Source organism: Pempheris klunzingeri, chromosome 3 (genome assembly GCF_042242105.1).
Source record: "Pempheris klunzingeri isolate RE-2024b chromosome 3, fPemKlu1.hap1, whole genome shotgun sequence".
Lineage (NCBI taxonomy): Eukaryota > Metazoa > Chordata > Actinopteri > Acropomatiformes > Pempheridae > Pempheris > Pempheris klunzingeri.
Window position 1 is genome coordinate 16,406,329 of NC_092014.1, and position 27,244 is coordinate 16,433,572.

At 41.7% G+C, this 27,244-nt stretch overlaps 1 protein-coding gene across 1 annotated transcript; it reads left to right on the forward strand.

The window, feature by feature from the left end:
- The first annotated feature begins 1,946 nt into the window (after positions 1-1,946).
- rab11fip4b (RAB11 family interacting protein 4 (class II) b) lies at positions 1,947-27,244 on the forward strand. The gene is made up of 13 exons (XM_070827516.1): positions 1,947-2,416; positions 12,839-13,089; positions 13,479-13,664; positions 15,707-15,841; positions 18,105-18,140; positions 19,122-19,221; positions 19,710-19,813; positions 19,964-20,104; positions 20,395-20,476; positions 21,008-21,145; positions 21,346-21,504; positions 23,884-24,027; positions 24,572-27,244. Exons 1-13 carry the CDS (start codon positions 2,339-2,341, stop codon positions 24,686-24,688), a joined length of 1,671 nt encoding a protein of 556 aa, XP_070683617.1. The 5' UTR covers positions 1,947-2,338; the 3' UTR covers positions 24,689-27,244.

The following is a 27,244-nucleotide window of genomic DNA, read 5'->3' on the forward strand; positions in this document are numbered from 1 at the left end:
TTACATCTGAATAAAAGTCTGAATTCATTCGCAGATTTCAGACCAAATATAAGAAACACAAGTAGCGCACATGAGATCTGTCTGTAGAAACAAGCTTTTGTCCTCTACCTGTATCACTTGTGCAGCACATTTGAAATGTATAGCTTCACTCAAGTAGTTAAAACAAGCTCATGGTGCTATCTAACTGAAGCTCAACGTGCAGTCAGTGTACAATGCTAATGGATCTCATGTCAGTCGTGGTCTATAAAGGGATGTGAAGTTGGTTGAAATTGTGGTCATACTGTGTAATGTTAGAGCCTATTCAGTGGGCTCTGGCCACATGCACCATTTCACCAGGTTTACAAGATAAAGTCTTTGAGAAAAGTTGCATTTTGGTCACACAATAACTGACACAACCAAACAAGCATAACAAACATGATAATCACAATCCTGGAGTTTTAATTAGAAGAAGCCCAGGCTCATCTGTGCTGACTTCAAGCTGTTTTCTGTATCTCTGACTCCAATAAGAGAGTCTGGTCAGCATCCAGCTAAAATAGGAGCAATATAAAACATACAAGTGAGGAGGAAAGCATGAAGTGGCAGCTGAAAGAATAATTGAAATGCCCTGTAGAGCTGAGATAAAGAAATAAATGGTAAACATTATGCAGAGCCCAGTGAGGGAATATTTCCCTTCATTTACTGAAAAGTTGTGCAGACTCTTTGAGAAATAAATTATATGCTTAAGGGCACATCAGTAAGACCGTCAGCTCTGTGAAATTATTTAGAAATGTAGGCAAACTGTCATATCAGAAGAAAAGTTGTATTTTGGAAGAAGTATATCAAAAGTAGTTTTGCATTTTAGAGAAGTTGGTGCAAATGTTATTTGGAGTTTCCATTCATCCAATCTACATCAAATTATAAAAACACTGATATGTTGTCTTGGCTTTACTGATGAAATTAAACCAATAATCAATTCTTATGAATAGGATGATGTGGAGTACATGATTCCTCATGAATCATCACATTAATACCACACATTGTGTCTGTTATATGCCAACTTTTCAGGAACCTTGAATATTTCAGAAGAGATTTTTGTATTTTCTCAATTTTTATTGGATTAACCAGAGTTTTGCGCAATGGGACCAATATGTCCTCTTGTTTTAGAGGTGAGAAGTCACTGGATTGTAATGCTGCGTATTTTTGTAACTGCGTTAATGTTAGAGCTGGAAGATACAGTTTATATAATCATCTGAGATTGTTGTTATTATAATGCCGTGTAGGGCTGTAACTAAAGATTACCTAACAACATTTACAAGAACATTACAATTAATCCGTGATTGCGATAGTGGTGGATTCAGTCTCTGTTGATCAGCAAGACAATGATTGACTGTCGTAGCTCTAAGCTGTAATTATACAGCTGAATTGATGTCTCTTCTTGTTTTTTAAGGGCACATCGCATTGCAAGTGATTTTCTGAACCCATTTGACAGTTTTAGCTAGGTGAAATTAACAACAAATGCCTCAATCTGCTTTGCCATCACCTCTCTCCTTCTCTCTAATGCTTCCACCACCTTTACTCCTTCTCACTGAGACTAAACAGTGTCTTCTTTTTTTTTCTTTTTTGACCCGTCTTGAGAAATCTGCTGCATCACTAAAGACAAACTCTTTCAGCTTCAGTAACAACAATGACCTCCCTCCCCCTCTTTACAGCCCACACAGGCACTGGCCTCTTCCACAGCGGAGACAGACAGAGAGGCAGGCAGGGCTTCATATGCAAATATAGCCTGAGTAGGAGGCAGCCGAGAGCAGAGTGTGCAGCAATGTGAGGACTCTCACAAGCCCCGCCCACAGAAGCCAGTTGCTAAGCAACCACCCGCAAGAGAGAGGGAGGGGGGGAGAGAGAGAGGAGGGTTCATGAATTCAACAACTGTTGCCTGATCTGAGCTCTCACTGTGTGAATGTGAGTCAGCCGGCGGACCAGTCAGCGAGAGAGGGAAAGAGTGTGTGAGGTGCAGAGTCTGTGCTTGTGTGCGTGCATGTGTGTGCGTGCGTGTGTGTGTGTGTTACAGAGAGAGAGAGGCAGTTGCTGTCTCTGTCGGGTGTAGGAGAAGCCAGGCAGCCGGTGCAGTGTTTTAAAGTGAACGATACATCCTGCTCCACTCCTCTGCCTCTCTTTGGATTATACCACTAACAGGGACTCACCCTTTGGACTATCCCGACGCTTCCTCCTCCTCTTGCCTTTGAAGGGAACACCTGTGTGTGTGTGTGCTTGTGTGTGTGTGTGTGTGTGTGTGTGTGTGTGTGTGTATGTATCTGTGAGATAGGACAGCAGCTTTAGCCCTGGTGAACAGGGCGAGTGGATGACTTCAGTGCATGAGGGCTTGGTTTTTGGAAAGAGGGGGACTGCTGACCATGGACTCCCCTCACTAGAAATCGGGGTAAGCAACCAGACTGCACCCAACCAGCTGGAAAATGGGGGTGATGAAAGATTACTTGACTGAATGAGGACAAAAAGACTCAGTAGAGAGACGTGGGGGGGGGGGGATTAGTGAAAGAATCACAAAGAAAGCGCAGATAGTTTATATGTTAAGGGGAAAGATTGGTGAGGAAACGGGGGGCAGTTCAGCGTCAGTGCAGAGCCCATTGTCCCCCAGTTTGTGTGTGTGTTGCATGCAGTTGCCCCTGCCTCACAGCTTCCCTGTCTGTCTTGCTCAGCTATGTCATCACGCTGCACTGTCCTGTCTCTTCTGTTCGCTCTCTCCTCATCCCTATTTGCTTCCCAGTGTCCCTTCTCATCATGTTCTCTCTTTCCCTCCCTGCCTCATTCGCTGATGGCTCTGTTGCAGCTCAACATCTCTCTGATGATAATGGGATTAATTGGAAACCAGGGTAGCTGGAAGGAGAGGGGATGAGAGAGGGAAGGGAGAGAGAGTGTGATCATGAAGGAGTGTGCTGTGAACAGGACAAATATAACATGCCCGGGTACAAATAGATTCAGAAAGAAAGATAGAGGTTTGGTTGTAAATGTGAGAACAACAGGTTTGTTGCAGTATCAAGGTGAATGACAATTGGCACATAAATGTAAGATAGTGTGGGCTGTTATGATGAAGGGCTCAGCATCTGTTGTGTATTTAAGATGTTCAGTTTTAATATTCAGTAAATTGGAAATGGTCTGAAATCATTATGCACTAGAAATGCAATGCAAGGTTATGCCAGTCTGTTTATTCAGGCCATAGTTCAGAGAAAAGGGAGAAGTTTATACCATAACAATCACATTTAACAAAATACTGTGATAGTCAGCTTCACTATAGTTTAAATGATCTAGAGGACTTTTAATAAAATGTAAAAACAATATGACTGAGGCAGTACTTTTTGTACGTTGTAATATTCATTCAGCATTCCAAAAATAGAAAGGCAAGGTGAGTTTCATTTGTACTGTGAGGATCCCAATGGCAACATGTGACGTCAGACTCTATAGTCCTTTTGAATACTCCTGGTCTGTGACTGGACATTACATAATGAGATTTACTCTTCTTCAGCCAAGCAGGAAATACTCTGCTCATTGTCACAGGTCCCAAACATATGTGGAAGACTTGTTTTCCACTGAAGTATTTCTTCTTATGGGCATGTAGATGTAGTTGCTTTTTACAGTAATTATTTTTGTTCCCTGAAACAAGATTGACATTCAGCCAAGTGTCTTTGACTGTGCACGGGGTGTACACCAGGACGAGAATAACTAGATTAGCATGCAGTACTGAGCTGTTCTGGATGAATGGAGCCTAATCTGTTGCAGTTACAACAGTCACTCCTCTCTATGATTACTTCCATACTTTCAAATGCGTTGATACCGAGAGAGGCGGAAGAATAATCTCCGGACAAAACAAATGTCTATCTTAACACAAATACAATTTGTTAATGTACTGTAGTTCCAAGTATTATTTAAAAACAGAATACAAAACTTGAATCACCAAATTCAACATGCAACAGCTGACAAGAGGCAGTGGCCTGACCACCCGCTGAGGGTCTGCTGCTAACGGCACACTGAAATGCCCCCATTCAACGGACAGCAGCAACAGGGCTGAAATAACAGTCACTTAAGACAAAGACATTGCACTTTGGTAAAGAAAGCGAGGGGCTTTCTCTTCTGTTCAATGGACAGGAGTTTGATGACTCAGAGAGGACAATCAACACGCTAGACACTTTTTTTAAACACATTTTGGCTGTAAGACGACAGACTTGAACAATGAACGAGACAGAGAGCTGTTGAGCGTTAATGCTGCCACATATTAGTCATGGTGTTGTGTTTTTTCCTTGAAGATGAGTCTTACTTCTCTTCTTGCAATCCCTAAAAATAATGGTGATAGTGACAGAGATTTTTGTGTGTTTTATGTCATTGTAAATTTAATATCTTTGGGTTTTAAGACTAAACGGGGATTCTGAAGATTCACTTTGGGCTCTGGGAAATTGTGAGATTTGCTGTTTTCTGATAAAATAGTCAATAATGAAAATAATCATTAGCTGTAGCTTCAGTGGACTGTATCACACTGTCTGTTGTTGTAAGACAAAGCACACTTGTGACTTTGGTTTGACTTCTGTTTCTAAATGCCAACTTCCTTGTTTTGATGGGAAGCAGTAGCGTGTTTTGTTCAAACACACTATAAGCAGCTGTCAAACACCTAAGAGAGAACATGTGGTTGACACCCTGAGGGCAGATGGACTAATAAACCCGCACACTGGCCTGCCTGCGTGGTGTGACAGCTTTTTAATTACACTTCAATATGACTGTTAGGTTAGGTGTACCCACTCCAACGTTTAGATTTCCTTTTACTGTCTAGATTCTCTCTCTTCTTCTCTCAAGAATTGGTAACACATGCGCACAGGGATAAGAGAGTACAACACAGCTCTTTGGTTTAAGTTTTGCTCCAGTTTGAGCCTTTTTCTGATATCACACAGTCACACACTGACACACATCCTTGCACATGCAGAGCATCTACTGAATGTTGTGCACCAGCAGCAGTCTGCAGGATGCAACAGTTGCTTTGCGTGCAGCCTTGTAATCTTCACGTAATAGAGCTTAACTGTCTTGTCATGTTCTCAGGGAATCTGTCTTTGTAATTAAAAATGCAGTTCACTCATTAAAGCACACACAACAATGTAATATGACATTGTATTTCAAGTTCTCCCTGTTTAACGGGCCTGCTGTACATACACACACACACATTCATACACCTTAGTATCTTAATTGACAGCACTGTTTTCTTCACTGCTAACCTCATCTGTGACCACACGTAAATGGTTTTAGCCCTAAACCTAATCTGAATGTGTGTCTTCACTCTAAATCCAAATTGTCACCTTGAAATGTGTCCTTGATGAAGTCCAAACTAGGCAGAATAAACGTTCAGTAGATACATAAAAACAACAACAGAAAAAACACAGGCGCACACACACACCTCTCTTTCGCCTCTTGGGGTTTCTTGTGCATATCTGAGCTTGGTTTCATTTGGTACCTGCACACAGTCTCCAGTGTGCTGCCCCAGTCCCTCCCTACATTGTCCTTTGTCCAACGCCACATTCCTGGTAATCCAACCAGCTACCTGTTTCCCTTGAGACTTGGGTGAAAACAAATGTGTGTGTTTGTGATTGAAACCTGTGCAGAGTGAGAGTTGTTATACTTTTATAGAGGTGCAGTTGTGTGTGTCGAGCTGCTCTAAAAGCCCCAGTGTTGACATTTTACTTACTGTTTTGACTAACAGATGAATGAATGAGAGGAGGAGGAGGCTTTATTCAAAAGTTCTCACCATGAGGAGTCTCAGGTGTTTTTGTACAGTATTTCTGTTGGGCAAGTGTGTGTGTGTCATTTGCGGAAACCTGAGTTTCTCACGGTGTTGACCAAACAAAATGTTTGTCAAATATGACTCATTACTTCCCCTTTGTGTGATGTGGCAATGCATAGGAAGAGTATTGCTAGCTATAGGAGCTGAATAATACAGACAAACACAAGCACATAGACACACATGCAGACAGTGTTTATGCTCCCCTGTCATGGCATTGTTGGTATCAAAATAATCCACGTAGGTGTGAATGTTATCATCACTCTACAAATTATTTATTATTTATATGACAGAAAGAGTAGCAAATCCCTACATTTGAGAGACAGGAACCAGCAAATATTTGGCTTGAATAATTACTCAAATGATTGACTTATCACATAATCAACTAATCTTTTGTGTATTTGTGAATTAGACCGTCCTTTTGAGATTCTGGAAAGCCTCTTATGCCCTCCTGTCTCAGAGTGTCTTGTTACCCACTGGTTGGGTCTTAGGCTCAGAATGACAGAAGCACCCGCTGGTAACCGAGTCAAAATGCTGAATATCAAAGCAGAGGAATTAAACGATTCACTTCATAGGTGAATATTTCGGCGGTGGCAGCATTCAAAGAGCTCAGGGCTTAGAAGAATGAGGAGAAAATGAACAAAGAGAGGGAGAGAGAGATGTGAAGCCTCTGCAGTCTGCAGAGAAACGCCTCCTATCACTGGAGCTCGGTCTGACAAACACAAGCAGAGAGGCTGGTGTTCTTTCCCTGCTGCCCTTCTCTTGCTCTGTCTTTTTTCCTCTCTCCGATCCACCCGTCTCTACATTCAACCCCTTTCAATTTGTCCCTCACGCTTCTGCTCATCGTCCTGCCCCTTTCCTGCTGACTCACACTAAATCAAAGCTTCATCAGTGTGAATCGATCCGGTCGATGTCAGTTCATGTGTCTGCTCATCCAGTCCCACCCTGCACTGGTGAAGTACTCCATCGTCTCTGTCTTTTGCACAACACTTGTTTTGTTTGCTTGTACAGCAACAAGGTGGTTACAGTCCAACTAGTTATACAACTAACCATGCAACAGGAAGAACACCTTTTAAAACCCTATAAGCCGGATAATTCCTTTAATCTAGTGTTGCTTAAATGACACAACGCAAAAATATTCGTAAAGGGCGACCCTCAATCGAAATCTTAGCTCACGTTAAGCCTTAGTTTAAGCATATAGACTGCCATACCTTTCTTAAAGGTAGAAGCTTAAACGTTTTAAATGCTGAATATTTGTAACTGATAAATTCCTGTGGGTCCTTTATTAATATGTATGATATTATCTGCTGTATTCTTCGTTTGGTAATTTGGATGTTTTCATGGAAAATTCTGCAAACGCTCAATCAACTTAACATTTACTTTACTGTTTGATAAACACGTTTATGATACACGAATGAGAGTGAATCAGACTAACGAGGGAATCTCACTCTACTGGCAGCATTTCCAACTGAACAAATAAGATGTTCAAGTTGCACCACTCTTGCCCAGTCATGGTCTGGAGAGTTCAAAGCCATCTTTTTGCATTTAGATCAATAGAGCCTTGAAATGCAGGGTCATCCACACGGTTCTCATCGGTGCCAAAGGGGCAGATTAATGATTTGTTCAGCACTAAAATGGTATTGACCCCCAGCACTCAGCATGCACTAAAGGGGTGTGAGGAGAGGTGGACTGAGAGTTTGTCTTTTTAATGACAGCTGCAACAGCGTTGTCGTTGTTCAACCTGATAAAGAGTTTGAGCCTTTGATGACTTTGTGATTGAACGCTAAACTCAAACTAATTGGCCTTCCACTAAACAATTACTTCATGTCACTCTGCCTGTCATTCTGTGTGTGTTTTGTGTATGTGCGTGCGTGAGCATGTAAGCTTTTACTGTATACAAGAGTGTACTGGCACTGTGAGCCAGTACATTCATTAGCTACTGAAAACAGGAGTTAGATCCCTTGTATGACAAGAAAGAAACATTTTCTATAACTTTTACAGAAGATGAATATAGACTGTTTAGATTTTTTACTTGTAGAAGTAAAAACCCTCCAAATGAAAACACCAAAATACATCATTTGTCAGTGCATGTTAGACAAAATCACTTAGATAGTTTGAGAGAAGGATCATGGTCTCCTGAATTCAAACCATTGCCCCCGTCATAGTTATTACAGCTGCTACAGTCACTTGAATGGAAACGTACATTGTTTTTGGCCACTTGCTGAAATGACTCGCTGTCTCGCATTGAAAAATACACAAGTGTAAGTAATAACATCACTTAATTCTCCATTTTATTTGAGTAAGCAACACGCACGAAGCCCTGGACCTGGGATCTGGCTGTCATTAATGTTATTAATTACACCTGTATTTTTCCTGTTGAGACTTGTCAAAACTCCTGCTGTGAAAAAGGTCTGTTGTCCACTTTTCCTTCTTAGTGTAGCTTCATGCCGTTTCCCATGAATACCAAGTCAATTTGCCTATTTGACTTCCTTAGAATACTCTTTACTGTTTGCATCATGTGTTTGGATGGGTTAATGATTTGACTACAGGTCACCACATAGGAAATAAAATTGCATGTCAACATGGGTTGGAGGAGTTTGAGATAAACTTCTCAGTGTATCTCAGGGTGCACGTTTGCCTCCCACTCACCTGTTTTATTCCAAGTCTTTCTCTTACACAAACACACACGTCATTTTGTAATAAAAACATACTGCGTGTTTGCCTACCTAGCAGCCGATGCTGTTGCAGTAATTAAGATACAGCAACATCATTTATATTTAATAATTTTCCATACTGTAACCTTCCACAGGGTTGCTCAGCAACCGTAGCATTACAAAGACATTACTCAACAGTCCAGAGTTTCAGGACTGTGTCAACAGGGTGTGTTTGGTAGTCAGCATGCATATTATGTAAACTTCCATCCATTCACGGCTTAAAAAATGTCACTGCCGAGCTTAACTGAAAGTTAATTAAGAGGTCAAATTATTTTCCAGTTTCTATTTTTCAGTTAACTCTGATATTTTCTCTGCTGTACCATCTGTCTCTGTCTATTTTTTTCTTCCCATCTATTTCTCTCCACTTGACATGTGGCGACCTCTCTCTCTCTCTCTCTCTCTCTCTCTCTCTCTCTCTCTCTCTCTCTCCAGCTTACTGTAGAAAAGTGACAAGTACTGTCCCTCTGTCTCTTTTCTCCTCACTTTTTACATTTCTATTGCAGCTGCAGTGGATGTAAATAATACATTTTTCCCTACGAGTCTGGCTGTGTTAAGAGTCTCTTTCGTATTCTGTCTCATACATTACTATTCATGCCTCACAGCTGTTTCTCTACCTGGAAAATCAGGGCTGACAATCTACATGTCCGTAGTGAACGTGTCTGACCTGGATTTTTCCAGAGAGAGTTTAGTTTAGAGTACACATGTTTATTCAGCCACACATGATAACAAATTACATGTAATAAGTCTGTCACAAGTCTGTAATTGATGTGATGACTGATCTGGACAGAGCTTGGCTGAGGTTTAGGTAGCTGGACAGAGAAAGCATTCACATATACACCTATGTGAACATCCTGTGTACGTATTCTCATTAACTTCCAAAAAAGAAAATAAAAACATTACTAGACTCTAATTGACCACAAACACACAGCCAATGTCTTTTTTGTGTGTTTTCCTCATCTCTCCATCTTGGTCTTCTCTGACATAAGTCTCACCTGGGAGAGTGGGAAGGAAAGCAGGAAAGAGATGATAGGATGTCTGTATTTTATCTAGGTCAGACCCTGCAGCAACAGACTCACAGAGATCAAAAATCTTTTTATAATTTTATAAGTGAAAGAATATGTACGACAGCATGCATGCTGTGCAGGGTAATAATAAAAAGCTGCATAGTTTTACATCAATTCCTGCCTCTGTAGTAAAAGTTTTCACATCTGAGAAAGGCAATGCACAGACATAAATGTTGATCAAAGCACGATACAGTATAGATTTATGTCAGCCTCCCTGTAGTCATAGTTCAGTTTTAGTTTGTGGGTATTATTAAAGTATGTAACTGCTTTGAGCATGGCTTTATTGTATTCTGAAAAATGCCACTGATACTCATTCATTATTTCACCTTGAAATGAAACCTGCTACCAAAGTATCAATAAAAGAGCTGATTTTGCTCAGGCAAACATTTAATGGTGATAAAAATCCTCCTTGGACCAAAGGGTGATGTGAAGGCGCTTCACGCCTCAGGCAGAGGCAGTTAAAAGCACAGCAGAATTTGGCAACCTCGATTCAAAGCCACTGGCAGGTTGGACGTTGCTTGGCAGGCTAGGTGTGTTTGTGCTGCGGGGGAAATCCAGCAACTCAAAACAGTCTGTAGGCTCATGTTTTGGCAGTTACAGCCCCAAGGGCCATTCTGAAGTGGGCAGGTACATAGAGAGGCTAACTCTAACTCTGCACGCGCACACACACACACACACACACACACACACACTTGGTAGGATATTACTGTCCACCAGTGCCTTTGCCTGAACCAATAGCTGTCAGAAAAGCTTTAATTGGCAGCCTAAATGACGGCACATGTGCTGCTCTTCTCCTGAAAATGGTGCTTGACTGACTGCTCAACATGTATTATTACTGTTCCTGAACACTTGAGTGAGTCACAGGATGCTGACATACATTCACCTGAACAGAGCAAACAAAAGCTCTTGAAATACTTTGAAATGAGCCGTCAGGTTGGAGTTAAATACATTCTTTACCGGTGGTATTGTATTAGTGCAGCATTATGTTGTAAAGAGACTGAATAACTTTAATGTGAGGATATTTCTTTATCGTTATCGCCTCATCGACTAGGAAATGTGTACTTCTGCTAATGAAGTGGTAATTTTCAGTTGATGTAATGAAAAACTGCCTTGTCTCTCTTTCTCAGAACAAGCACAGCAGGTGTCAAACTTCCTGCTGTGTTAGCTTGTTCAGTTTTTTTAATTGTTGTTGTGGAGTATAGAGGGGGGGCTGCCTATTAGTTTGCCTCACACTGCTTCTTTTTCTGCTGCAGGGAAATACAGAGACTAGTCTAAGGAATGCCAAAGAGACCTTTATCCTTCATTTTATTCTCTGTGACTGAGCTCCAGACCCCATGTTGGCTCTTTGTAACGGTACGGAGCCTCACTTTATGACTCGAGTGGGTGCTTTTTAATTTAGCTGCACACAGGAATGTATGGAATTTATGTTTGGTTGGTTATGAGATTGGGGTGTTAGAAAATATAAATGCATTATTGGGATATGAACAGGTAATACACATGAACAGATAATCCCCTCTAAAAAGATACACACAGCATTGGAATATTGCAGTAATATTCATATCTTACAGACCATCTCAAAAGAGTATACTAAATGGCCAAGAGGGCTTTTTGAATTTCTTTCTCATGTTTCATTGACACTTAAAAGAGCTTTATTTGCATGCACAACCTCCCTTTCTAATCAAGCAATAGGGCCAAATAAGTCTACGGCCTGTTTTCTGTTTCTTTTTTTATTTGTATATGTATTTATGTATGAGTGGGATTGAAAAGGAATGAAAATTTCTACAACAGTTGAGCTTAAAGGATGAAAAGTCAGAGTTTTGTGTGCGTGCCTGTGTGTGTGTGTGACAGAGAGAGCTGTCTGAATCTTAGTTGCTGAAATCTTGTATTAGTCTTAATATCGTCTAATACCGACCTGCTTGTCCTCAAGCTGCTTTGTTATCTCTCTGCCTCTCCCACATCTTTCTTCACAGCTCTCACACTCCCGTCTAATCTCACCCTCACGTTGTACTGCTAATTCCTTCCTTCTTGGCTTTGTTCCTTATGCCACCTTTTTCTTCTGCTCACTTGTTAGCTGCATTCTTCTCTTCTATGATTATTCTTGCACCCCACCTCCATCCATACATGCCTATTTCACTCGCTCTCCACCTTTCTGTTTCTCACAACCCAACGTACCCCTCACCCTGCTGTCTCTCCTGTCTTATTACCTCTTCACCTGCCGCCCTCCTTCATGCTGCTCTGTGTTTCAGCTGCTCAGTCATGCTGAGATAAGTCCTTGTTCTCTGTTGCATTAGACTGGATTTGAGCCGTGGAAGAATGACACTAGATGGAGTGGGACCTGTGACCTTTGACCTGTTGCCCTTTCACCTCCTCCAGACCTCTAGACCTCCAATGTGAACTTAAGACCATTCCCACAGTGAAAGAATTTACTAAATGGGAAAAAATCCACGCTAAAACAAAATCCACAAGAATTAAGCAAAACTCAAACAAAGAATCGCAATGAGATGGATTGAAACTTGCAACTTCTTGCATGATACCGACCTGGCAACGTTCTGACGGTGTCTCCATAACAACAAGTCTCTGTGCTGACTGCTGGCTTTCAGCCTTTTTTTGGATTTTTTCTTTTGCTGAATATAATTTGTAGCATCTTAAAATACGAATAAGGATAGTGATAGTGAGTTGCATGTTAGAGTTGCATTTTCAATATTGATGAAACAGTAAAAACATGAAAATACAAGTGGGTCAAGAATTTGGAGCCATTCATGATTCAGTGTGTACATTTTAGGGTTAGTTTGGTTTGTAGGATACTTTCCTCTGTCTAAAACTAAGACAGTCTAAGACAGTTTTTTTTACTTATTGGGTGTTGAAACCGGTGACATGCATTATTTTCAAAAACCGACCATTGGTAAATTGACAAGCTTAGTATCCAGCCATCAGCCAGCTTTGGTGGAGCTGAGATGGGCCAGTTTACACTGGTGCAACTTTCAGAAACAGTTTCATCTCCTTAGGAAACAGCTGCCCTAAAAGTCAAAACAAGTCAAGGCCTTTTCAGTGAATTCCAAAATACACCTGTTGTCTAAGAAATAAAACTTTGCAAGATATTTGGATGTATTTTTTAGGGGTATGCTAGATTATGTAGATTATTATTATGTTTTTTTACAGGTCAGTGTCTGCAAACGTGTTCGTGATCTTACTCATCAGTAATCTCTTCCTCCCTTTCTTTTCTCTGTGTCTTTCTTCCCATCATTCTCCAGGGCGGTGAGGAGGAGCGGCTTTGTCCGGTCATCATGTGCACACGGGCCTATCCTGACCCCGTCCCTGAGTGCCAGCTGTTCCCGGGAGAGGTGGAGGAGCCTGAGGAGGAGGTGGCAGACGACGGCAGGGAGAGGGAATCAGACAGAGACAGTGCTGTGGAAAGCACCCAAGGGTCAGACACCTCAGACGGGCTGATCAGACCGGGCGATAAGGAAGACGCACTGGGGGATCTTTTTTTCCCTGGGGAGAAGTAAGCACAATTCCATCTTTTTGACTTCTGCTTTCCTGCCTGCTCCTTTTTCCAGTGCTGCATACAACAGAGACCTTTATTCATGGAGACGTGTGTTTTGTCTGTTTCTTTTCAGCTTGGTGGTCCTCACTACTGTTTTCTCAATCAGACTCTCTAAAATTGGCCATTGTCAACTGTCCTCTGTGGCATTTTTCCTCTCTCCACTGTTTTTCCAATGTATAATATAATGCATTAGTCTACAGGTGATATTTTGGAGAAAATGTATCCTCTAAATTCAAATAAAAGAATCATCATCAGTTTGTTGGAGTGCCTTTGTTGTATCTCACCTCCCAAGATGAAGATAATGACGTAAGTAAGTATAACATCAAGCTCTCTCTTTTTATACTCAGGTGTGGTCAGACCAGCATCTCAGTGACCTCAGATCTATCAACACGTTCCTCAGCTTCTCTGAACGAGGAGCAGTTTGAGGACTACGGCGAAGGGGAGGAACCAGACTACATTCCCAGCAGCCCCTGCCCGGACGACGAGACTCGTACCAACGGATACTCCGACCTTGGCTCATCTGTTCCCTCTAGGTAAGATAGTGTTAGACAAACAAAACATTGTCGTCCACTACCTAGACTGATCACTGTCAGGTTTTTTACCAACGTTAGCTTGTTCCAACGGTGATAGGATGTTAATTGTGTAGCTAAGCGGGTGATGACAGATTGATTACATCATGTAGTGATGACCTATTGCAGTTCAAAATCAGTGTTCTGTTGTTTTCAGCGTGACAGGGACACCTGTACTAAACTCAGTGCAGACAAAAGTCAAGATAATGTGCAAATAGCCTTAATTTGCTATGAATGTATGTAATTATAATTCAGCTTTCTTAATGAATCATCCTGCAGGCCCAGCAGCAAAAGTTTGGTCACTCCATCAGGGGTTGAGAACCGCTATGCTACTAAGCGCAAATAATCACACATCATCAGTTGTGCATTGCTGTTTATGATGAAGAAATTGTCCAGTTTCCATAGCTTGAACTCTATCAAGTATTGGACTTGAGGCTCCACTCTGCGAACTCCAGAATCATTACCTGACTCATCCTATTCTGGGTCTTGACTGCAGCAGTGTACTTTAGGAGCTCCTGCCTTTAAGGCCACATTTATATTCATCGAAAGCCTGTGTTTAATGGGATTAAGTCTCCCAGCTGATAGACTGGCAATACTGCCTCATGCTGCTTCCACGCATACCAAGCAGACAAAACGCACCGAATGAAGTTGGCATGGAGATTTAAATTCAAAATGAGGCCCTGATTTACAAGAAGTCTTAGACATCTTAGCGTCGGCAAAAAGTTTGAATAACTGCAGTACAAAGTGTGTTAAAGGTACACTCTGTAATTTTGGTATTGTGCCTCCTAAACTCCTAAATGACTATTTATGGATTTAAATATTTATAACTAAAAAAGGCCGATAGTCGGCCAATACGGCCGATAGTCGGGGAACACTGGACCAGCTCCACACTCTCCATCGGGTGCTCGAGGGTTCATGGGAGTTTGCCCAACCTGTCCACATGTGCTTTGTGGACTTGGAGAAGGCATTCGACCGTGTCCCTCGTGGCATCTTGTGGGGGGTGCTTCGGGAGTATGGGGTCCAGGGCCCTTTGTGAAGGGCTGTCCGGTCCCTGTACGATCGGAGTAGGAGTCTGGTTCGCATTGCCGGCAGTAAGTCAGACCTGTTCCCGGTGCATGTTGGACTCCGGCAGGGCTGCCCTTTGTCACCGGTTCTGTTCATTATTTTTATGGACAGAGTTTCTAGGCGCAGCCAGGGGCCGGAGGGGGTCCGGTTTGGGGACCTCATGATAGCATCTCTGCTTTTTGCGGATGATGTTGTCATGTTGGCTTCATCAGGCTGGAGCTGAGCCAAAAGGCAAAGCTCTCGATTTACCGGTCGATCTACGTTCCTACCCTCACCTATGGTCATGAGCTTTTGGTCATGACCGAAAGAACGAGATCACGGATACAAGCGGCCGAAATGAGTTTCCTCCGCAGGGTGGCTGGACTCACCCTTAGAGATAGGGTGAGGAGCTCGGCCATCCGGGAGGAGCTCAGAGTAGAACCGCTGCTCCTCCACATCGAGAGGAGCCAGCTGAGGTGGCTCGGGCATCTGTTTCGGATGCCTCCTGGACGCCTCCCTGGGGAGGTTTTCCGGGCATGTCCCACCGGAAGGAGGCCCCGGGGAAGACCCAGGACACGCTGGAGGGACTACGTCTCTCGGCTGGCCTGGGAACGCCTCGGAGTCCCACCGGATGAGCTGGAGGAGGTGTCTGGGGCAAGGGAAGTCTGGGCATCTCCACTAAAACTGCTGCCCCCGCAACCCGACCCCGGATAAGCGGTTGAAAATGGATGGATGGATGGATGGATAAAAAAGGCCATTACTTAGTTCATGTGTAGCAGAGAATTTGTCCCAGAAAATATCTTGTAGATGGTCACAACATTATTTTTCTCTTCTTCTCAATCTTTAGCATCTCTTTCCGCCTCTGTTCAGTTTCAGTGATTAGTGGATAGTCAGGCCAGTTGTCAAGGTGTCTTTGCACAGGCCACATGACATACTGTGTATGTCTCTGTGTGTGTTTACAGTGCGGGCCAGACTCCTCGTAAGGTGCGTCAGCAGTACACTGGTGAACTGATGGATGTCTACTGTTCTCAGTGCAGCAAAAAGGTCAACCTGCTAAATGACCTGGAGGCTCGCCTCAAAAACCTCAAGGCAAACAGGTAGGACAAACACATGCCTACAAGCGCACGCGCACACACACACACACACACACACACACACAAATGTAACACAACAAGAACTACACCCACCAAATGCCACAAATTAAATAACTTTTACAGTTTGTAGCCGTTTTCTGCCGTCAAATCTTTCCCACCAGCCATCATACTCTTATTCTGACTGTAAGACAGTGAATCAAATGAAATCACCAGCAAGTATTCACTGACTGCAATTTAGTCTGCTGCTTTTTATTACAATTAAATGCAAGTGAAGTAGTGAAATATACGGAAGCAGTCACACAATAGCTGGTTCCATAATCAAAAGCCTCTCAGTGAAAACAGGTAGGGGGTCCTATTCCTGTGAAAAATTAGCGTTGATGATCCTGGTAATTTTAATACACAACCACTGTGTATTAAAAGACAATAACTTGATGACAGGATAACAGAGAGGGATTTGTAGTGTATTGGTCCACTTGGACTGGTGAGGCTGACTCGGGGTTTCTGTTTACTTTGTGGGCTTTTTTTACATATAAAGTAATAAGAATGATGTAATATTGTTACAGGGGTGTTTAAAGTGTTCCTCCTCCTGTGTCATACATGCATAAAATTGCCCACACACACACTCAAACACTAATTGATTGTTATATAAGGCTCCCATGCTCACCTCATCAACCATTGTAATAGGGAATCTATTATTGGAAACATAATCCCTAATGATCATTAATAGCTCTACTGTCCACCTGCAAACACAAGTGCACACACATGTAGTTATTTATTAGTACAAAGTGGTGCAGAATAATGTTTTTCAGCGTGGTGTGAACTGTGGAGTCACCTTTTTTCTTTGTTACGTGGACTCTCTGCTGACTCAGCAGGATTTATCCCCGGAGAGAAACAGCTCCATAATCCAACATGGCCAGTCTAATTAGACCCATGTTTTCCCCTTATGAATAATTAAGTAGGGATGGGCAGAAAGAAAGAGCTAGAGGGTGGAAAGAGCAAGAATAAAAGAGTGAGCAACATGTAATCAATTGGAGAAATTGCTTTGAGTATAGTGAGCTCACAGGAAGTGGATACAGACTGAGGAGGATGGTGGAGGGAATGGATTTTGATGCAAAATCACGATAAATATGTAGACATGGGAGCAGGTCATGAAACTGTCTAAAACATTAACAAGATACTGTACTGATCAATTCAAAGAATTGAGTTTTTTTAAGCAAGACTAAATGGACTCAGAATGGATGGAGGAAGGAGCTTTTGCCACTAAGCAGCATGAAGAATTTAAAGGATCACTTGAGCATGTCAAGCTCCTTTAACACTATTAATTTAATTAAATTGGCCACATTGAAGCATAGGCAATAAAAACATGAAATTGGCGGGTGGTGTTTGGTTCATTTGAAAACAGTGCATAGCCAAGGCAGCCGCACATGACATCATGCAAGCCGAAACACTGAATTCTTGATCTAATTGACAAATAGATGGATTGTTGGTATTGTATGCCCTTTTTGAGAATATCTGTGGATTTAACCTATGGGAGGAAGTAATGGTACGATGGTTACACAATCCTCAAAAAATGCTCATAAATGAAATGTAACCTAAAAAAATGACAGAAATGAACACTTTAAACTTTTTTTATTAGTTTGTTTTGTACCTAAGAGTACCAGTAAAAGAAAAACTGAAACAACTTGTGCACTTTTACACAAAAATGTTTTTCAATAATAGATGTGTACATTTTGTGCAGAGAAAAGTCCAAAGATTATTAAATACAGCAGTAATTCTGCTCCACAATTGAGCCTCTTTGACCTCTTCAAAGAGAGGACATGACATTAACTGGCACATCAACTGCAGGGGAATCTCTTGGGATTATTCTACTGTACTCTATTAATTTAGCTTTACCAGGAGTTGATGATATATCTACACCAACTCATTTGTGTGACCCTACAGTATGTTTGTTAATCCAGTGTGAAGCCCCGCACAGACAGACACATCAGACTGAAAGAGTCTTTGGGCTTTTGTCCCCCTGAGACAGTTGCTGAGCTGACAGAAACCCACGTTCACTGAACCAGGAGTGAAATTGTATTATCATTGACATGTCCTTCAGTGTTTCTTTCTCTCTCTCTCATTCCTACATGTCTGCCACACTGAATAGCCTAAATCATTATTACCATCAGCAGTTCGTACCACTGTATTGTTGTGCTGTGAGTCTAGACATATCCATGGCACTTCACTGTGATAAAAATGTCTTTCATTTCGTTTTCCCCCTTTGCAGCCCTAACAGGAAAATCTCCAGCACTGCTTTTGGAAGGTAGGCCACTCACCTGTACAGTGTGTGTGTGTGTGTGTTTGTCTCTAAGGAAGGTCATTCACTTGTACTGTGTGTGTTTATGCATTATACAACCTGTGCTGCATGTGTTTGCTGTATTTGTTGATATAGGCACACACACACACACACACACAGAAAGATTAGTCACTGCTTCCTTATCAGTCAGCTGCCCAACCATTGTGCTCTAAGTTAATTACTAACTGGTTGTTCAGAGAAAATACATGACGTCTGGGTGGCATGAACTGAGATCTGAAATCTGAAACAGAGCGTGCTATAAAATCTTTTGTTTTTCATTTGAGATAAAGAGTTCAGAGACATCAGCTCTCTCAGTGGCAGCCATGTATCCCTCTTCGTGGTCTGTTGGTCTGTACTGGGTGAAATGTTTTTCTATCTAAGCTTTGGTCCTATTTCCACCCACAGTAACTGAGTTATACTGACAGAATGAAAATGGCCTGTCAGACCTGATCTATGTATTCAATATAAGGTTTGGCTCTCTCTTCCCCAGTTCCCTCTACTGTCCTCTCTGTCTGGTTTGATCACTTCTTCCACTTTATTGCTGTCTTTATCTGTCCTCCTGTTCTTTCTCCCTCCTGTTTCCTCTTCTTCATCTAAATCCTCTCCATATTACTAATCTCCGCAATGGAGCCGGGCCTATATATGCACACCTGTGTGGGTGTGTATCTGAGTTTTTTAATACAAGATGTGTGTGTGTGTGTGTGTGTGTGCATGTATGTGTGTACTAATTTTAATTCTGTTTGCACCAGTTTCTCTCCTTGGCACTCACTGCCCTTATAGTCCCACATTGTCTCTGCTATCTTGCATCACTGCAAGACAGAGCACACTTCCCTTTACATTCTCTCTTTCTCGCGCACACACACACACACACACTCAGAACCAGCTGGTTCTCACCTGGATCTATTCCCGGCAGCTTCTTCAAGTTTGTATCTCTGTGTGTTTGAGCAGGCAGCTGCTTCACAACAGCAATTTGAGCAGCAGTAACGGCAGCACAGAGGACCTTTTCCGAGACAGCATCGACTCCTGTGACATTGACATCAATGAGAAGGTACAAATGTGTTTGTGACCTTTTGTGTGTGTGCACTTTTGTTTGTCTGCATGCTAAGTTGTGTCAGGGAAGTAATAATAACCCTTCCTGTTTCTGCATGACTACTGAAAACTCATAAAAGATTAAATGCATCTCACCTTCAGCATTTTTTATACTCTTGGCAGTAGAATCACAGATAGTGAAGAGTTGTTCCCAGTGGATGCAAAGCGCAAGTTGAGAATGCTAATTCATAGGATTAGCCTTGTCAGGATTCCTCTTGCGTCTGCAAATTTAAGGTGTAGGGTTGGCATTTCTCAAACTAAAACTCTGGAATTACACAATTACTTTTAGGAAGTATGGAAAGTGTTGTTGATAAGATGAGAGGGATATTTCCTAATTTTCATACCAGTATGGCAAGCATTTTTGAGCATGCACCATTTTAAATCCCTAAATTTAATCCATAAAATTAATTCAGTTTAATTCAGCTTAACTTTCTGTGTTTCTATCAGGTGACTTTTTTGGAAAAGAAGGTGGCCGAACTCGAGAACGAGATCCTGATGAATGGTGATCTCAAGTCCAAGCTGAAGCAGGAGAACACACAACTAGTGCACAGGTAGAGTCAGAAAACTCAAGGTTTATTTAGGAAAGAATATATGTCCGGCCCAGCAGTAATTTAGTATTCACGGTCTAAAAAAGTAACCCTCAGCTCTTTTATGCTACTGTACTGAATGATTTTTTCTGTGCGATGGGTTCATCATCCCAGGGTTAATGAGCTGGAGGAGCAGCTGAAAGACCAGGAGACACGAGCAGAGCAAAATCTGCAGGAGGAGTTAAGACGACACCGAGAGGCCTACAGCAAGATGGAGAGAGACAAGAACACACAGATAGAGCTGCTCACCAGTCGGTGAGAAAAACACCAACAATTTCTCTGATACTGATACTGTTTAGATTTGGGTGCACAAAACCGGACTAGATGGCGTTGATAAGACTGTGATGTGCCTGCTTGTTAAGAGAAAATGCAGATTGTAAAATTGTATGCAAAACAGAGCGCCTCAAGAGATTCCTCCTGGGGTTAGTTAGTTGCTTTTGGAGCTACATTTTTGCTGTGGACGCTCGCTTAAAGAGGTGCTGACTATGAGATGTACTCAGCTTATATATGAAAGCAAACTTATGTACAGGATTTTGTGTTTTTAGAGTTAAGCTACTGGAGGAGGAGAATAGTGACATTGCTGTTAACATGTGCCGACTCAAATCACAAACAGAGAAACTGGATGAGGTAAGCCATATTTTTACTTTTGTCTTTCTTTGCTTTCTTTTATCTTGTTTGTTTTATCTTTTTATTCTGTCCTTATTTTTACATGCTATGGGGATGCTATGGTTTCCTCAATTGTCAAATAATGTTGAACATATACACACACACACAAAAGATTACAAGGAACTGTAATTTCATTTAAAAAGTGAGGTGTTGAATCACCCTTTTACTGTTGAACCACATGTCTATTTTAACGCAGTACCTGTGTAAATGACACCAAAGCAGAAAGTTGTCAACACTAGCTTTGTGATCACAGAAAATAGAAAACTTATTTCATTATGGAAATATATTTATGTGGACTTTTCTTGAACAAATGCACACAGACAACCTTTTATAGCTAAAACCTGTGTTGTTCATACAAAAGTGTCCATCAATGTAGATATGCGTGTGTGTCTTTGTGGGTTTTCAAATTTTGAATGAATGTCCATTTACTATAACTGAAACACATAAATAACACAAAACTATAACTGCATGTGTATGTTTGTCCTTCCTCAGGAGAAGCAAAGGATGACAGACAAGCTGGAGGACACCAGTTTGCGCCTGAAGGATGAGATGGACCTCTACAGGAAGATGATGGACAAACTGAGACAGAACAGACACCAGTTCCAGAAAGAAAAGGATGCCATGCAGGAGGTGGGAGGGACAATTTTATGCAATCAGACACATGCACCGAGTGGGTTGTTTGTTCTACTGCTCCCTCTGCTTCGTCACTGTCCCTTACCCCCCCGTCGCCCTCTCTCTCACTGCAATTATGCCAGCTCGTACACCCACACCTACAAAATACTGCACTGACATTATGTAACAGTGTTCATCTGTCCTTTGTCTGTGTGTAGCTGATAGAGGACCTGCGTCGAGAGCTGGAGCATTTGCAGCTCTTCAAGCTGGAGGCAGAGAGGCCCGGACGCGGCCGCAGCTCGTCCTCTGGGCTGGCAGACTTCAACAGCAGGACCAGGGAGGTGGAGCTAGAGCACGAGGTCAAGCGGCTCAAGCAGGTACTGACGAAAGGCTCTGTTCAAAAGTCTTTGTTGTGCATAGTCAGCTCAGTAAGCACTGTAGCTACTGAGTGTGCATTAAGATGCGGAGATAATCATAAAATGCTTTCACATTGATTTTAGAGAGTGGGAAGCAACATGGCCCCTGTTCTCTAAAATCTCTTGATGTTTGCACAAGTGCTTGTCTCCAGGGCTGTTGTACGTAAGGAATGAAAGGACTTTCAGAAATATCTAAACATAACGCTTCATCGGAGGGTAATCACAGCGCTGGTAGAAGATTATGCCATGGTTTGGATGTACTAAAGAGTATGAGATGCAGAGATGCCAAGACCCAAAGGTGCCTATAATCTATGAGTACTTGTCATGGCTGATTTTTTTGAAAGCAGCGGCAGACATTTCTTGGCTGACCAGTTTTTATTTTATTTCAAACATTGAACAAATTCCTCTTTTTCCCAGCCTTGATTTCCAGTCTGTATCAACTTGATACATTTTTGATGGAGTACAGGTTGATTTTACTTATAAGCTGTTTTTCACAATTTAACGTGTTTGACTAGTTACTCTTAGTCTTTGACTCTCAGTCCATTCAGGAATAAGTGACATACTAAATGCACTGATTTCATAAATCAAGCCACATTTGTTATTTTCACGGCTGCAGATACTAAGTGCAGCTAGTGCACCCATTAAAACTGGGGGGTGGGTTTGGGCAGAATATATTATCACATATTACCAGTCTGGTTAGAGGCTGGTAACCATCATTGCACTGGCTCCTCTCACTGCCTTTAAAAGCAGCACTGTCCTCAACATGTTGTACTGATACTTTGGTAAATGAATGGAGAGTCCAGCGGAGCTTAACTTCATTACAACTGTGATGACTTCTATTTTCATTTATTGTATATATTCTGTACATACTAGCAATTGTTATTCTAGTTTATTGTATTTCCTATAGCTCTCTTGTGTTTCTCTTTATCAGAGCAACTGTAACGCTCACATTTACCCCCCGGGATAAATAAAGTATTTCTGAATCTGATTCTGTTGTCTTGTAAAAAAAAAAAAAAAAAAAAAAAACACAGCCGCAGAGCACATGTGTCACTAGTTTCAGTATTCCTAGAAACAGTGACATTTTCCTGCCACAGTTAGAGACTCAAATGTCAAGTTAGTGTTTCCAGTCGTGCAAACTGCACAGACCTGGTGCAAAGTAAACATTAGAGATAGGGGAGGAGACGAGTGTGTTTTTCAGACGTCCCCTCTGATAAGACTAATTTAAGTAGCTGTTAATGGTCCTTGAAGTCGTACGCGCAGTGATATGCACTAGAAATTATACCTTCAAGTTCCTCAGTTAATGGAAAAGTCAATACAAAAGCAGAAAGTACTGAAACCACCAAGCCATGAAGTAACTCTGTAAGTGATGTACAGTACAGCCAGTCAGTTAGAATTGCTGATTTGCACATTGTGTGTATCTTATCAGCGACTAAGATGATAAGGTCCATCTCCTCCTATAGCCTCAGAGCAAACTTGTCACACTAAGTGCAGACAAGCAATAAGGGAACTGATAATGCTTTTTTTTTTTTACCAGCTTCAATTTGCAGATACTTCCACTTTGTCTTTCTCTCTCAATATATCAACTTCTTATCCTGAGCTACTTCTTGCAGTTTTAGTTTTAGAACAATTCACTTTGATTATCTGTGGTTGGACAAATGATGTAGTTAATTATGTAGGTTAACAGCTCTACTTTGAGAGGCACTACCCTGTGACATCCATGAGGATAAGCTCACTATCTCATACTTGCATGTGCACCTCTGTAAATGTCTGTATGTGTGTGTCCAGCGATTTGTGTCCCAGGACTTTCTTCCCCCTGAATTCCAGCACCTGGTGTTGTCTGGGGCTCGGCTCTGTCCCGGTCTGATGGTAAAATTGTTTCTGTGACCTTTGACCTCTCGATTAACAACTAATCACAATGGAGTAGAGTGAACTTGCCCGAGCTGAATTGGGGTCAGTACTGCAATTCCCTCTCTAATGGCCAAGGATGGTACAAGGGAAAAGCAAACTGACCTTGTGTCAGCGCTCAAAGGCAACTGAACCATGGAGCTTTCATAACACACCAGACAAAGCAGGGGAGCAGTTTGTTCTGTAACATGCATAACCCATGTCACGTGCTGTACGTGTTGCCAAAATAGATGTGCATTGCTGTGTTTGCTGCTGGATGAGGTACCAAGTGCAGTGTTCTGTCGTATGGGCTGAGTGAGGCTTGAGTAGCGGCCATGTTTTAAAAAGCATCATCACCTGTGATACACCTGGTGGTACCCTGGTCCAGATACTTATCTCATTCTCTCCCCATCTCTCTCTCTCTCCTCTGCCTCCCACCTTCATTCTGTGTTTTAGGAGAACCAGAAGCTGAAGGAGCAGAACGATGATCTTAACGGACAGATCCTCAGCCTCAGTCTGTATGAAGCCAAGACGCTGTTTGCCACTCAGACCAAGGCCCAGTCTCTAGCTGCTGAGATAGATCATGCCTCCAGAGACCAGGTAAAATCTCATGCAGTTGTTAGAGCATAACGGCATTTCTGGGACATACCACAGCACAGCAGTGCTCTAGATATTACAGTATTGTAGATTTTAATATAATATGCATTATATGGAGGTCATTACCATGACTATATCTCACACGTAGACACTGACCAAGGCCGATGGATATAAGCTATTCTTGCTCCTTAAAAGGATTAGCTTAGCACTATGAAATGTGAATCTTCTCCATAGCAGCATTAGAGCTGAAACAATCAGTGGATTTGTGGGATGTTATGTAAAGCTCTTCTGATTTAGTTGTCACACTTATCAGAAAATTGATTTTCTTGGTGTTTTGGACTCTTGGTTGGACAAAACAAGCAATTTAAACGCATAATGTCGGGGTTTAGCAAATTGTTAGCAGCTCTGTTTCCTGTTTCGTGTCATTTTATAGATGAAATAATAAGCAGTGAGAAAATAGTCGGGGGTTTAATCAGTAATGTAAATAATTGTCAATCACAGACTTAAGCACGCACAAAGGAGTTTACCTTTGTGTCTCTCTCCCCAGTTAATGGAAGCCCTGAAGGAGCAGGAAGAAATCAACTTGCGTCTGCGTCAGTACATGGACAAAATCATACTGAACATCCTGGACCACAACCCCTCCATCCTGGAGATCAAGAACTAGCAACGACTCAACTGGAATGAGAGTTGTTCCCGGTCGGGGGAGACTGAACATCGTTCCAGTTGTTTGATCAGAGCCTGCAACCCGGGTCAGGAATCTGTACAGGAAAGCAGAGAGAACCAGAGCCAGTCTTAGAAACTGGAACTTATAAATAGACACGCATCGCCCCCTGCTGTTTGTGGTGGGGAAAGAACTTCTCTTGCAGAGGAGGTAGAATGGGATTCTGCGCTGAACTGGAGGGAGTGATTGCTCTCTGACTGTAGGTCATACTACTGTAACTCTTCTACTCCACTCCATTTGCTGTCTATGCTGTGAACTGTAGTCACTTTCACATCTTTGAACTGGGGATTTCTTCCCAGCGATACCCTGCATTCAACATGCTTTGAGGATCGGCAAAGTCGCTGGATGTCGTACACTGGACATATGTACTCTGGCGTAAAAACTGGAACAAGTAACAAACCTGCCGTAGGATCTATTGGATCCTGGTGTAATATTAGCTGTAATATCCACACATACACATACAGTTTGGTATGGTGCAGACAGAAACAGTCATTAGGCAAACAAACAATTTGGCACGCAGACTGTCGCCCCGACTCTCCGAGATATGAAGGCAGACCAGCTGAGTGCTGCCTGATTTGTAAACCGCCTCTGTCCCGTAGGTGTTCTCTGATGTATTTGGACAGGCATGTCGTAAGAGAAGATAGAGAAAAGTGGCAAAAGTGGTCAGAGGAAGAAAATAATAAGAACCCCTTTAACTACAAGGGGAGCAGAAGAGTTTGAGTCAGAAAGAAACTGTAAAGCATCTCTTCCCTAAAGAGGTGGGGAATCAGACGATGGTCCATGTATGCAAGCTAAGAAGGGTTGTAGTGAAGTCGGTGAAGGGTTAATAGGAGGTTAAGAAGATTTTTTGTTTTTGTTTTTTCTTGAGGAAATGTCTTCCAGTAACCTCGCAACAGTACTTGCAGTGTCAATCAGTCCAATAGTGAATATTTTTCACTGAGAAGTGGCCCTTAGTTTGTTCAGAGGAGCAGCCGAGTGTCACTTTATGGAGCGGAAGCTGCAACCAAGGAGTGTCTTTAAACCGTAACTTCCATGGCTGCTATTTGCTAGCAACACATGAACTTGAAAAGGTACGTTGTTGCTAGCGATAGGCCCAGTGATGTTGCACAGAAATGTAAGGATATGAATGTACAGGATGTGTGGTGGATTTACGGCGACTGGTAGCCATTGTTACATGGTTTAACGAATCATCTCTCTATGCTCAGTGAAATCAACTCAGATATTGTACGTGAGCATGTGCAGGTGACTCACTTTTTAGTACTAAAGACTGGATTAGCAATCTCATTGGAGCCTAAAGGTTGCAGATTGTTTTTAAAGCCCAAATAGCTCTCTGAAACTCTCTATTACTGTAAATATCATGAATGTACAACTGGATATTTCACTTTCCGTGTGGCCAAAAAGGCTGCTTGACTTTAAATTGCTGTAATTGGTCAAGTTACGTTGTAATACACATGTACAGTATTCAGTACTGTAATGAAGAGGGCGTCGTCTGGAGAGTGAAAACAATTACAATCTGCTGTATTATGTAATTATTCTAAACTTGAGTTTTGCTTCCTTGCACAAAAAAACACACATTTTGTTTCTTTTTGCATGGTTCACCTTTTCTTCTGTCTGTGCCTTTTGAGGACATTTTTCAAGACGATGTTGCTATAGATTTACATAGTTTTTTGAAGCTACGTCATATGTCTACGTCTGACATACTTTCTTGACTTGTAAATGTTGTAATTATATAGTGATAATTTGTACTCATGTGCCACTCACCACTCTTTTTCAGATTGATACTATGAAAACGATTTTATACAGTTTTATCAAGGAAGAACTTGTGATCGCTTGGGTGTCCGATTAGAAAAGCCGTATAGCACTATGCTTTGTATGGTACGCAGGACAGGTTAGCATTTTGGGAATATTTTGTCAATGTAATGATTTTTTTAACGCAGTGGGGGGATATTTGTTGCATTTCTCAAATTTTTTTTGTCAGTCATGGTACAGTAAGTCCATTGCTTTTCAATTTGCTTTAAACTGGCTTTTTATATGGCTGTAAACTGTCTTCCTAACTTAAACTAAATAGTGAGCATTATGAGCAATATTAACTTATTTACCAATACCTGCTGATTTGTGTCTTGTTTTGCTTCACAAATCTTTTCACTCTATAGCTGCTCGTGCCGTTCTAGATTTAAAAAAAATAAATAAATGCACATTAAGCTGTAAAATTTGTCAGAAACTCATTTCTTGTAGCTCTCAAATTTTGAATTATTAGGGCTATCCAGTGCGATGTAGTCACTATAAATAGCAATAAAAATGGCTTTGGCAGTGATGCTGTCTCGTGAAATTTGTATCATTTTAAACATTTTATGTTTTTCTTCCTCCTCATTTCCATTTATATAACAGACCATCATTTCTAAAACATGAAACCACTTGTTCTGTGACTACGGTGCACGCTGCTGATGACTTTGCTGATGCCATTGCACTGAACATCCTGTGTTGTAAATGAAAACATTT